This window comes from Pituophis catenifer, unplaced genomic scaffold, assembly GCF_029215685.1.
Source record: "Pituophis catenifer annectens isolate HBS135680 unplaced genomic scaffold, rPitCat1.0.hap2 SCAF_3, whole genome shotgun sequence".
In the NCBI taxonomy this organism is placed as follows: Eukaryota; Metazoa; Chordata; class Lepidosauria; order Squamata; family Colubridae; genus Pituophis; species Pituophis catenifer.
In genome coordinates, this window is record NW_027256883.1 from 49,304,879 (window position 1) to 49,318,981 (window position 14,103).

At 36.5% G+C, this 14,103-nt stretch overlaps 1 protein-coding gene across 1 annotated transcript in view; it reads left to right on the forward strand.

Moving 5' to 3' along the window:
* Positions 1 to 9,909, forward strand: part of TMEM241 (transmembrane protein 241) — a 34,402-nt gene extending 24,493 nt beyond the window's left edge. The window contains exons 14-15 of the mRNA XM_070942343.1: positions 6,372 to 6,436; positions 9,826 to 9,909. Of these exons, the coding sequence (XP_070798444.1) occupies positions 6,372 to 6,436; positions 9,826 to 9,886 (126 nt within the window). The 3' untranslated portion in view covers positions 9,887 to 9,909. The remainder of the gene's footprint in view (positions 1 to 6,371; positions 6,437 to 9,825) is intronic.
* Positions 9,910 to 14,103: the final 4,194 nt, after the last annotated feature.

The window sequence follows — 14,103 nt, forward strand, 5'->3', positions numbered from 1 at the left end:
TTTTGTTCATTCATGATCCAGGCAAGCTTATTGTGAGCACAATATACAGGGACCCAAAAATAGCTGTTCTCCAAGGATTGCCTGACATTTTCTTCAATCAAAAATGATTTATGCAAATATAAATATTCCCCATGATTATAACAGAAAAAGATAAAGGCACCAGTAACTGATTCCATTTACCTATGTTTGAAAAGGTCACTGTGGTCTATGAATATAATAATGAATATTGGTCCTAAGGCATACCCAAAGCCAACATTCAACTTTCATATAATTTTAATACCTGAAGAGGATGTAGCATATAGAGGGTATTGATACAAGAGACTTGTTGCAGCTATAAATGTAGGCTTTCTGCTTGTTTCCATAGAGATGACTTGATAATAATTTTGAGGCATCCAGCACTAATTATTCAGCACTCAAATTGATGCAGAGTCCTCAAAATAATGTTGATAATGCTTGTATTTGATATAATTCTATTTCTTTTTTAATGCTGATACATTAAAAAGTACAATTTCTCTCATGAGAATAAAACTATCAAAATGAGCATTTGTAGTTCAAACCTATAGAAAAACAATCTAAGGAAGAATATGGTGACTGCCATACAGGCTATATTTCATGCCTCATTTACCTTGGTATAAATTAGAGTTGTGAGCAATTTAATCAGTTCATTCACACTGGCCATTCTCATTCATGTCAATCATTGTAGACATGATCTGAAGGCATTATGATTTTGCTGAAGCTAAGCTGGTTTGGAAGACCTGTTAGGAACCTTTGTTTTATGCCATGAACTCTACAATAAAAGACAAACGGAATTGAAATATAATAAATATTAACAGTAAAATAGCAATCCTGTCCTTTCCAACACCAAGCAATGGGAGCTATTGTTCTTCCTTTCTGGTTATATGTCAGATTTTTGTATAAAATGCTGAAAAGTATTTCTTTTCTTACCCATAATCATAACATTATTACATTATTTGTAATGTGTCTTCCTCTTTACCATTCCAAATGTTATTTCTGCTTCCTAATAAAACAGTATGAGCGAGTTATCGAATCTGTAAAATCTTAATCATTAAAAATTATTCTCTGTATAATACTTTCCTGTGCCCAACTTGACAAACCAAGGTTTTTATTTAGTCTTTCTCTTAAGCTATTTATAGTCTTCAGTATAAGCTGAATAATGATTCATGAAGACAGTAAAGGAGAAAAAATAACAATTGGTCCAGGAATAATTTGCAAATGCCAAATGATTGAATGTTGACAAATGTTCAGATTTAGAAGATACTGAAATTAGATAGTATTATGTCAGAAGTACAGTTTCCATTCTTATTCAGTGCAATAACCTAAAGCAGGGGTGTCAAGGATTTCATTGAGGGCCGCATCAGGGTTGTATTTGACTTTGGGGGACTGGAATGGGTGTGGCTGTGGTGGGCATGGCCAGCTCGATGTCACTTGTGTTGGGGGTGCCTGTGGTGGCCAAGTGTTCCACCAGCAAAAACAGGCTCCCGAGCTCCATTTTCAGCTGCAACAGCCACCTGCAATCCTATGCCAGTGAAAATGGAGCTCGGAGGGGCCACCCACAGCCTCTCAAGCTCCATTTTTGTTGGCAGAGGCACCACGGGCCAGTCCTTCAGTTTCCAGAGCGGCCTGGCGGGCCAGATCTAAGCACCGCGCAGTCCAGATCTGGGCCTGGGCCTTGAGTTTCTTTCAGGATAGCTTGGTTTTCAGGTTTGTCCTTGGTCCCAAATCTTATCTGATAATTTGTACCTGTTTCTTGGTACAATACTAGTTGGAAGAAATAGGTATTGGTAGGGTGAGTAGAAGCTATGGGACAGGGAAGATAATGGGATAAAAATGGGCCAGAGCAAGGAAAACACAGTCATATCTGTCCGTGTTAGGTTTCCTTTGAGTCCTTGGAGAAATTCTTAATGCTGCCAGGACTCTGCCAGGAGTAGTCAGATTGGTTAAAAAAATAGCTGGCTGAGGGAAGAAACACAAAATAAAATTAAACAAAACAACTATGCTGAGCAAGCTGACTTAGCATACATGAACCAGAAACTTGGGCTGCTAAAAAAGTTGAAATTAATTTATCCCAGCTGTATTTACCCACCTTGGTTGGTACAGCTGCCTGTAATATCTAAATGACAAACAGGTCTGGTAACACCTTGAAAACGTGAGTCAGTTCCATGTTACAGGCGTTTAACCTATGAAGGGTCCCAGTTCTGGGAAGGAAGAGCTCAAGATCTTAAGCCTGCCCCAGGCTCAGGAGAAATTTAGACCAGCTGTTGATTTGCAGTGGAAGACCTTAAGAACAATTAGGCAAGAAATGGATGAATCAGAGTTCTCAAACACAGAGCTAGTAGCATTGCCAATCTTTTTGTGGAAAAATGAAGCGTAACACAACCCCTATTCTTTCCTTTTCTTCTTTTGCTTTTCCATTACATCATCTGAGAAACAGCAGACATACTGCAAAAGTGACAGAATTAAAAAAATTAGCTTTGGGGACAAATGGAACAGGATCAGCAAAGCTGTTCATTTTGTTTTGTTTTTTTTAATTGGTCCTTAGGAGCATTTTTTTTTTTTTGCTTTTTAATATCTCAATAACAGTCTGGAATTTAAAATAGAAATGGAAAATAAGCATAAATATCTTTAATGCACAATAGAGGCATAATGTAAATGTTTTTTTTTTTTTAAATCAAGTGCTGTAACCTGCCCTAAGTCACTTTCATGTGAGTTGGGTGGCTATACAAATATAAAATAAATAAAAATAACAGAAATGAAACTAAGCAAATACAATTTTCTTGTGCTGCTCCAAGTGCCACTATCTTCCCAAGTAATTTCAATATTGCTAAATAATATCAATTTATCTGTCAGTGTTTTATTTATTAAAAGCTTTGAGTGTTAGTATTGGTGACTTAATGTGGACTCTTTCCTCATTCACACCTAACTACGGCACAGATGTGGTATTTGTTATCAAAAGGCTTGTCAGAGGCTTGTTGCAACTGCATATCTTAGCCTATTTTCTGTGTACAAGGTATGCACACATATACAATGTGCACACATAATTCTTGCTTTGATACAGTTTTTTAAAAATGAAACCAATCCTTTCATGCTACCTGTAAATTGGAGAAAAGAGAATTCAGAATTTCTTTTTCCCCTCTAGTTTCTACCTTGGCAAAGTGCCTTACTTTAATTTCACAATTTATTAATTTTAATAAATTTTAAGCATTAAATTTAATCTTAACTTTAATCTAAATTTTATCTGCCAGTCCAATTTAGCCTGTTGTAGTCAATTTTACATGGCCAATAGAAAACTTGATTTTATATGTTTTTTTCTACTTGTAGCCTACACCTCTGAATCTTCCCTTAGGAGTTTTCTGTAGTGAAATTGATAGTGCTGTATTACAGACTTGAAACACTTTGGATTTGGCAGGTAATTGGAGCCATGATTGCTCACAAAAAACATTATAAAACCTGTCAGAAAAAACAATTTTTCTGAGAAAATAGCGTCTTCAAGGTTAGTTGTCATATGCTTGGGGAGTAAGGCAATTGATACACAGACATGATATGCAATAAATTGGAGAAAATATTATAACATTTTTCATAAGGATAATGTTCCTTATAAACATGAAGGATAATTTGAATCATTACATTTTCTTACTTGGAATACATTTGGAAATAAATTCCTCATAAATCAAACAGATGTTGTCCTTTCATTAAGACTAGAGAAAATAGAAATTAGATTCTCTGTAATTGACTTAAAGGTATAGAGAAAAAGTTTTTCAGGACCCAATTTGAGTTGGTCACTGGGACCAAAGGCTTATTCTTCTAAGCTTTTGGGAACATTGGATGATGAGCACAAGCCCCAAAGCTTGGAAGAATAAACCTTTGGTCCCAGTGACCGACTCAGATTGGATCCTAGGACATTATCCTGGGACACATATATTTATTTACCTTCATTTGCAAGAAAAAGTTTTGCATGAACTTTGCTGGGAATATGGATGTAAGCCTGTATGAGAAAATTATTTCAATAGGGTAGATACTGTACTTGGTGGTGGTTCAGTTAATGTAGAGTGCTTGCAATCTGACTTTGGGGACTAGGTCAAAAGTTAATTATTGAGAAAATGTATTATAGTTTATTGATACAAAAATCAGATCATATCAGAATGCTAAAGCCTATGATGTCCAGGACTGATTTAGTTGTTATACTTTGAACTTCTGGCAGTTGGTTTTTTTTTTTCCTTTATACAAAAATTGCAGAAATTCATGCTTATAAATTAATCTGAATGTGAAGAAAGGCATGAGGAAGCAGATACCAAAATCCATTTTAAAAAATAATAATACATACACTCCATTATAATTTATTTTATGATCCCTGGAGATTTTTTTTTTAAAGCGAATTTGAATTCAAATTTTGGTTGATTCATTATTTTAAAGTATATTAGATTTAAATTGAGTGTATAAATCAATGTTTAAAAACACAAGTGTCTCTATTTTCAATGATTCCAAGAAATGATGGAAAAAGGAAAATGGGACAGTGGGGGGGAAAAACCCATTCTTACAGTTTTTATATGTAGTGATTAGCTGTGATGGAAGCTATTCAATAAGAGGGATCTTAAAATGGCTAATGGGTGGGTAGCCCTTACTCCCTCTGCTTGAAATAAACTACATTCAAACAATGCAGTGTTGCTCTGTAAAGTATTCAAGATTCTGGCCATTTAGTTCTATTTTCTGACCTGAGTTTTTTGGCTATTTTAATATGCCCTCCCGCCTCTTTTTTGTGTATCTCCAATACGTTGTGGCTGCAGAGCCATGACAGTCTTCTTCCCTTCGCCCTTGTATTCCAAATTCCAGAGACTCTGAAAAATATAATTACATTCCTAAGGGACAGGAATCAAGATGCTTTACAAGCAGACAATTTAAAAAATGGCATTCCATCACTGCCCTGGAGACTGTTTTTTAAAAATCCTTCCACAAAAGGGAAACTAAATAAATTTATAACACGTGCACACACATTTTCAGTACTGGTTATGCACATTTGGCCTTTGTAAAAGGAAATCCAAGTAGTTGCCATGAGGAGAACTCAGCCAGTTTCAAAAGCACCTTTCTTACTCAAAGCTCCTGGTATTGTGAAGGTGAAAAGATATCCTGTCAACTTTTGCAATTTGGCACTTTTTACAACGGTTGAAATCAGTGTTTCTCATCTTCATTGACTTTAAGATGCCGGGCTTCGATTCCCAGAATCCCCCACCTTAGCATGAAGTTGCTGAGGGAGAGAAACACTGGCTTAAGCCATGCTGGGTTTTTTTTGTTGTTGTTGCAGCAGCAGCAGGAGTGCAGGACTACAACAGCAATTACTTTCCAGGGACAACAGTGAAATTGTCAGGTATTTCTGTCCTTCCTTTGACAGACAGACAGCTGGTTAGAAAAGGCCTTGCCACTGCTGCTTGCTTTCTCTTCTTCCTTACCTTGAAATGGAAGGTCCTGTGATAAATCCTAAACTGAAGTTGGGGGAAGGAAAGAAGGTTAACTATTGCCTCAACTGCAGGAACTGGGAGATGGGTTGAAACTAAAGTTCCCACTGGCTCAGCATTTCACATGTTGTAAAAGAAATACTGTGCTAGCTTTGCTGCAGTACCAGATACACTACAGCCAAGACGGAAGTGTAGCAATTCAATTTTCTGTCAGGACTGACAGCATGGGATCATAGCAGTCAAAGATCACCAAGCTTGGGGGTGGAGGGTAGGGATTGCTGCTTGGTTATCTGGAAGAGTAGTTTCTTGGTTCCTGTGGTTGGCTGGATTATTAGAATACATTTCTTAAACTTGAGGCTCATCTTTTGAAATGGTACATTCCTCAAAATCATAATACAGGCAGCCCTAGTTTAGCCATTACCTTATTTAGGGACCAGTCAGTTATAACACTAATGAAAAAATAAGTTTACCAATCCTCACAATTACAATCTATGCAGGTCTGTAAAGCAAAGGAAAACTGAAGTCAAATTGTAAGCATATTTGCAGTTTCATTTAGAGACTACTTTGCTTAATGACTCAGATACTTCTCCAAATGAAGACTACCTGTAATAACAACACTATAGTTCATTGGACCATTCAGTACAAGATTTCTGTTGGCAGATTTTTTCTCTTCTCAAAAAGATGACTCAGGTTATCTTAAGGTCAAAGACAACTTCTGAGGGAACCTCCAAATTTTTCTACAGGGTATCTACCACATTTAATCTTCAATTGTACCATTGTGGCCATCTTGACTTTTTTGACCACATCCTCAGTACTCCTCTGCCCTAGCTCTTTGTAAGTTCTTGGGGTTCATTAAAAGGAGATTATTGCAACAACCAGCTTTCCGTTTTATTGTCTTTCTAGGTTATCACAGCTGGTCTATCTCCATTCTTCTTTGAAATTACAGTGAATGCACCAACTGCCTGCTGGTATGTACTTTACACAGAAGGTTGTGGTTATTTAAAATGTCCTTGAATTTCTAAGCCATCTTCCTTAGTTTTTTACAACTTGAATCATTTTTGCCAAACCACACAGTTAAGCTGCAGAGAAAGTACATTTTATAAAACTAAAGAAAGAAGTATTGAACTGATGCTGTACATTATGACAGGACCTGCTTTCAAATAAGGTTCATGAAAAGTACCAAAAGTATCAGCGGTACACCTCCACTAGGTTGCCGAAGGGAATAGGGAAGCTGTGCTGTTTAGCGAAGAAAACCCACTGATCTCATAGGCCAGAGATGGACAAGCTATTCCTCCCTAGTCTTCTCTCTTTACTTCTTGTCCTTTTCTCCTGCTGCTGCCCCAGCTATCCTGACACTTCAGAGGATAAGAGTCACAATGGACCTCCAATGAATGGCTGTAGGTTTAAAGTGGTGTTGTTTGTCTTCTCTGAACTGATGAACCAGTATACATGGGTACTCCTGCTTACATGGGAATAATTCCCATTAATTTTAATAGGGCTTTTTAGCAATCAAAGCACATAAATTATATCTGATATGGAAAAAGAAAGCCAGTTTGGTTTAATGGTTAACATACTAGACTAGAAATTAGGAGACCATGAGCTTTAGACCTGCCTTAGGCACAAAGCCAGCTAGGTGACCTTGGGCCAGTGACTCACTCTCAGCCCTAGGAAAGAAGCAACACAAACCACTCCCGAACTCTTTCCAGCAAAACTGTAAGTAGTTTCCAGGAGTCAAGACTGACTTGAAGACACCAAAACAAACAAAGATTGAAAAAGGAAAAAGAGAATTTTCTTGATATAAACCATAACTGTTAGTAGTTATGACAGCAAAGGCAAGGCAAAGGAACTTCCTCACCAACAGAAAATTACTTTTTGGAATACAGTTCTGCACAATGAGATGACAGGTACTACCTTAAACAGAAAATTGGTTAAATCCATGGAGAAAAAGCTTTGATTAGTCACCATGACGACTCTATGGAACTCTTTTCTAGAGATAATAAAGGGCAAAATAAATTATTCTGTTAGACTCGATTGGTTGACGCAGAAGGAATCACTTTATGTTCAGATGGCTCATGAACCTGTGAAGGGTCATTAATTTCTACCTCAGTCAATAGAAGCTGAAAGCTTTCTTCTCCACAAGCTTATGATGTTTATTAAAAAATATGCCTTGCTGAGCTTTAGTAAGACTTATTCCCAAGTGGGCCAGTACAAGATGTTTCTAATGGGCTTTGATCTCACCATTGCCCCTCCCAACATCCAAGAGTATGTTTTTCCAAACAGCCACATCCTTGGCTTATAATGAATAACGATTTTAGTATGCTACGGTGTAAGAATGGTATTGTTTATATAATACCAATCTTACAAATCATATTTCAGGAACAAAGGTGTCTGTATGATTTGCAAAATAAATGAAATTAAGAGTCTAAGAGAGTATATAATACTCTCCAAATCCAGAAGCTTTGCTAGTTTGCCATATAAAAAGGACTTTCTGCTTATACATTGTACAAAGATTTGCTTTATTGATATAGCTGCAAAAGCAGCTTTGGGGTCTTTCTTTTTGTAAAGCAAGTCAGGGAACTAAAATATAAGGCTGTAACATAGCACCGTTGGGAGAGACACAGAGCAGAGGCAGCATTTTGCTGATTTTGAGGGGGAGGAATGGGAGAATAGCCTTGAAGCCATCTGTTGCTCTTGCTCAAGATGAATGATGCATGGGCTGACTTTTCTAGAAACAAAAGATGAATCTCTTGAACCTCTGGTATCCTTTGTTCAGCTTATGCTGTTGGTCACATTAATACAGGACAGGAAATGCCATATACAGAACCAGAATATGAGAAGCCCGAATTGGAAAAGTATCTTTGGAGCAGGTGTGATAGACACCCATGGATGATAGGCAGTGTTACAGAAACACAATAGGATATTCAAATGACCCACCCAAGCTGCTGTGGTGGTTTCCTTCCAAAACCATTTAGTGAATAAATAATTTATAAATGCTCTTTAAAAATAAAATAGAAGTAAAAGATAACACAGGAGAAGCTTAGATTGGTGAGTCATTGCGCCCTACCTGCAGGGCAGCAAAGCTTACTAGTTGATTTTCTTTCCTTCCTCTCAGCCTACACATATCACAAGATTATTATAAACCTAAAAGAAGGATCTGCAGCTTTAGTATTCCTTGGAAAGAAGGGCAGGATAAGATGTCCTTAATTGTATCTTATGCATTTGCTAGATTTCACCGGAAGTTCAAGGTGATGTATGTAGCATTCCTTCCCCTCCCCTCATACTGTATTTCCTCAAAACAACTCTGTGAGGTAGAGTGGGCTGAGAGAAAATGATTGGTATCCTCATGTTAATGGATTTGAATTCAGGTTCACCCGATCTTCCTTCAGCACTTTAACGGTTATCCCATACAAATATGAAAAGATAAACTACATATTTAGTCATATTTTGATTACCGGTAATCTGCACAATTCCATTCTCTTGAGAGCAAATTGCCTCCCCTCAAGAAAATTCCTGGTACTGCGAGCAATACAAAGGACGGAATTTGTGACTTATTGACAGCACTATGGAGAAGAAGTTGGTTTTGCTCATGTACAGGGTGTGTTGGTTCAAGCCACTGAAAACAATGTTCTGTCTTAAATATATTAATCATAGGGCTATCCACCTTTAAATTAAGAGTATTATACAACTGTGAGTTTTAAAATAAATGGAAGAGACATTTTGGGCTAAGTATTACATAATAGTCGTAGACGTCTGTGCAATTAAGAGTAAATATTAAGCCAATGAATTGGGGCGCTCTAGTGGTCCAGATCTATACCTTCCAGCTTCACTAGCCCGCATAACTAATGCCAAGATTTACTGCGATTTGCAATTCAACAGCATTTGGAAGGCGGAAATTTCCTTGCATGCTTGAAGAGTCTGACAGTGAACTGCATGCACTCCCTGTTATTCTCAGAGCTTCCCTAGAGGAAAATATTGAACGCTCCCTATACTTTGATCCAAACTAATATTTCAAAATGCCCTGAATTAATAAATGGCTCTGCCTTCCAGGATTTAACTGGGAAGAAAGGGCAGATTAGGACGAAGAAAGTTTTAGAAGGAACTCTATATCCTTCCCAATTGTTGGTATCTTTCCTCGGACATAACCACAAGGATTGGGGGATGAGTCTTATAGATGGAATCTGGGTGGGATCATATTTTCAGCAAACCCAATCCATTCTTGCTTCCCTTATTGAACAAGCTGAAAAAAACTTCAGAATTAACTTTATTGGCTTTGGGTTATGCCGTCTTGATTGTGTGCTTCTGGTGTTTGATATAGCAAATGTTTGCTAACAAAGTTTCTGCTATCCTTTCTTAACAGTCTTTTGCTGGCTGGATTTGCTGAAGTCTTTCTTCTTTACATTGAAAGGACTGGCACATGAACACTGGCAAGTGAGGAAGATGATTCTTCAATGGGACTGCTCAATTTTTGTTTAAGAATAAGGGATTATGAAGACATGTAAGCAAACAGCAGGTTACAAGTACAGTCCCATGATGGCTTTCTAAAAAAAAGTCCTACTCATAATAAAATGGAGACATCAGCTATAGAATAGAGTAGGATTAATTCTACCTGTTCCTGTTTTTAAGCCATACTTTCTATTAATAGCAATATATAAGAATGGGTTTTGGTTCTTTTTTATTATGCTAAAATGAAGGATCATCACTAAACTAGGACTTCTCTGGTACTATCCAAACATTCCCTACTTTTTTTCTCAGGGCCAATCTTTTAATTGTAGCATTGTATTCGATTATGATTGCTTATTTTATCACAGAATGGAATAGATGACCCAATACCCCTTCATGAAGCCCTGCATTAGAGTTACTCTGATCTTGGATATTTTGCAGATAAACAGTACTTGTTTCCTCATCAGCTTGGAGTGCACATTATCTATTGTAGGTAACATACTATACTTCCTGTTTCCTTATCCTCCTCCTGACACTGCATGGTAAGATGTCTGCAGTAAAAGTTTGTGGGAGGAATGGGTCCATTGGCAAGCATCAGTACCATACTTTTCCGGGGGGGGGGGATGCGCAGTGATACAGATACAATGACCTCTCATATGATCCGACCCTCACATGCAATAGTACTAAGTTTTGTTTTATTGAACCAGTGTAGAATGCAGCCAGTACATTGTTTTTTTACACTTGGCAGCTTTTAAGATGTGCAGACTTCAACTCCCAGAATTTCCCCTGCCTTTACAAACTTGCTGTGAGGAAAACTTTGGATGCAAAAAAAATCCAGACTATAAATGACCTCTCATAAATAAGTGATCATCACTCACTCTGATAGGATAAGCACACTTGAAGACTTACCCCTCATTGTCCAGTCAAGTCAGGTACACAAAATCATTTGTGCTTATTTCCCTACAACACCTTCTATCATTGATTCACATACACTGAAGCAGCAGGCATGAGCTTAAATGGACTCCAGAGGATGGTAGAGGACAGGAAGGCCTGGAAGAACACTGTTCATGTGGGGCTGCGATGGGTCGGACACGACTTCGCAACTAACAACAACAAATCCAGTTAAACTGTTAACGTGTTACATTAATTGGGTTCAGACAATACTCCAACTCACATTATGCTTTTGTATGTTATATATGAACACAGCCATCTGTTGCCAGTTTGCCTCAGCATGGGCAAAATGTAAGCATATTGGCTAAGTTAATTTTGTTCCCGTGGATACAGTGTTGTAAGTATATTGTGGGTTGGCATTTTTGAGCCTCTTTGCAAAAGCAAATAGATTTCCAATATACCTTGAAAAGAAATAATAACTCATTGGAATGTCTTCTCCAATACGAGTCCTTTGTTCTTTATGGCATGGTAGAGATAAAAATCACTGTGAATATTCAAATGTTGACTCTGATAGAATTGACTGTAAGCAGGAAGGATATGGTTCAATCTCCACTAAAGTGAAAGCATCACATTCAGTTCTACTTTCTCTATAAAATGAAACAATCTGAGAATCAAAAAGAAAAACAAAAAACCCACCCCATCCCAGAATCTGATGTGTGCCAAGGACTCTGGAAAATAAGAGTAAAAATTAGGATGATAGTCAGCACATCTGCAACACTAGTTCCACTGAATGAAAAATAAAGTGAATCTTACATTTAAGCACTAGTCTGTTTTTTCACTCAAATGTTTAATTATTACTACCTAAACATTTATACATAAGGATTATAACACTTACCTGTATGTTGTAATTAATTCTGGCTCTGCATACTTACAAGGAAATATAGTGATACTGCATAGTTTCAGAATTCAATCTGCAGCATTGCTTCATTTGAATGCAGGCTCTTTCCATAGCAAATATTTGTATCTCTCTTATTCCTAAACATTTTTTCTTGTTAAGGGGCATTTAGATACAAGTAGTCTTCCACTTACAACAGTTCCTTTAGTGACCATTCAGTTACAACAGCACTCAAAAAAATGAATTATGAACGTTTTTCACACGTACATTATACCAGCCCCATGGTCACCTGATCAAACTTCAGGTGTTTGGCAACTGACTCATATTTATGAAAGCTGCAGTGACCTGGAGTCATGTGATCACTTTTTGCAATCTTATGATAAGCAAAGTAAATGGGAAAGCCAGATTCACTTAACTGCAGTGATTCACTCAACAAATGTGGCAAGAAAAGTCATAAAAAGGGGCAAAACAAGGATCCCTTGTAGATTACAGAATAAGTAATAACATTATTCAATTTTATTTATGCCAAATTTAATTAACTTTAAATTAAATTCAATGTTGTCTCAACCATACTGTGTATATTCCCATCCACTTTTGGACTTTGCCTTCTCTCAGAATACTAAAAAGCCTTAAAGGTTCTGTACCATTCCAGTATAATCCATGCTGATCTAGAGTAAAGTGTCTACCAATGGAAGTTTCTAATTAAACTACTGTTGCAACATCTGGAAATGTGTGCAGGCAAAGAATATGTTCTTTGCATTATGTTATGGTCTAAATTATTTGTAACTTAATGTATCATTATAGACATTTTCATTATTATGAGATACAACCCGATATTTAGTTCAAAAGTAAAAACTGATTCAGCATGCTTATTTTTTATTGAGAATGTAGTGGAAATCATTAAGAAAAGAAGTTTTATTAAGATAATTTATTCTTGCCAATGAATTTGTTATATTGCATATTCTGGACTGTCAAAATTAATGTATTTTCTAAATACCCCATCTTCGTAAAACCAATTGTTTTTGAATGATAGCTTTATGAAATTGTACATAACCTCCTCTACTTTCTTCACTTTCTCAAATAAACTCTTATATTGAGACTTTGGTTTAAATTATATGATCAATTGATGTAAATATTTATGAAAAGACTATTTAATGACTTTTTTAAAAAAAAATAATTAACTAGCAGTCCTAATTATTAATATTATATAGCACACATCAGCATCTTTTCTGATAGGTGAACATTAGAAAACATCCAAAATGTAACTGGACAGTTCTGAGTGCCTTTTAATGAAAAGAGGTGACTATTTTAGGTAGCTGAATGGAGTTTCCTAATCCAATGACAGAACAACTTTGTCTTGGACTTCTGCATCATTAATCAAGATAAGGACTGCCCTAATTAATTATAAAAGATTTTTCTTGGCAAGGATTATCTTTCATACTAAAAAGAACAGATGGTGTCTCATAATAAAAAAAAAAGATTTGGATTTTGAAAATTGTGATCTTTTGATTTTCTCATAATATTATGAGATGTAGATACTTAAGTGTTTTGCAACAACTACAAGGAACATACTGCTCTTAGTCACATGGCTGAAATTATAATTCTGAAAGACCCAGCTGTGGAACTGATGATCTGCTATTTCTTAAGAAATGTCTGAGAATACACTGGATATAGAAAGTTTATAAACCCATTATTTTTTAAACATAATTGTATCAGATCAAGATAAATCACTTCAGAGTTCTTTCTACCTTTAATATAACATATACATTGTACAACTAAATAGAAAAACAAACTGAAATCTTTTAGGAGGAAAAATAATAAACATTTACAATAACATGGTTACATAAAGATGGTTGCATAAATATACTCTGTTGAAGCACCTTTTGATTTTATGACACTATTCAATTTTGTCTTGGGAATCTTTGTCCAGTCTTCATTGCAAAAGTGCTCCAAATCTGTCAGATTGCCAGAGCTTCTCCAGTGCATAGGCACTCTTCAAGTCAGCCCTCAGATTTTCAATTGGATTCATGTCCAGGCTCTGGCTGGGCCAGTCCAAACCCCATCTTCTAGTGAAACCATTCTTTTGTTGATTTGGAATTATACTTTGGGTCATTGCCCTATTGAAAGATTAAAGTCCTCTTCATCTTAAGCATTCTAGCAGAGGCCTGAAAGTTTTATGCCAAAATAGACTAATATTTGGAACTGTTCATAAATTATGAAGAAAAGCAGCCCCAAAGCATAATGCTGCCACCATGTTTCACTATGGGTATAGTGTACTTTTGGTGATGTGCAGTGTTGTTTTTGCACCAAAAATTCTTTTTGGAATTATGGTCATAGAGTTCAACCTTGATCTCATCAGACCATACCACAGTTTCCCACAAACTTTTTGCATGCAGCTTTTTGCAAACT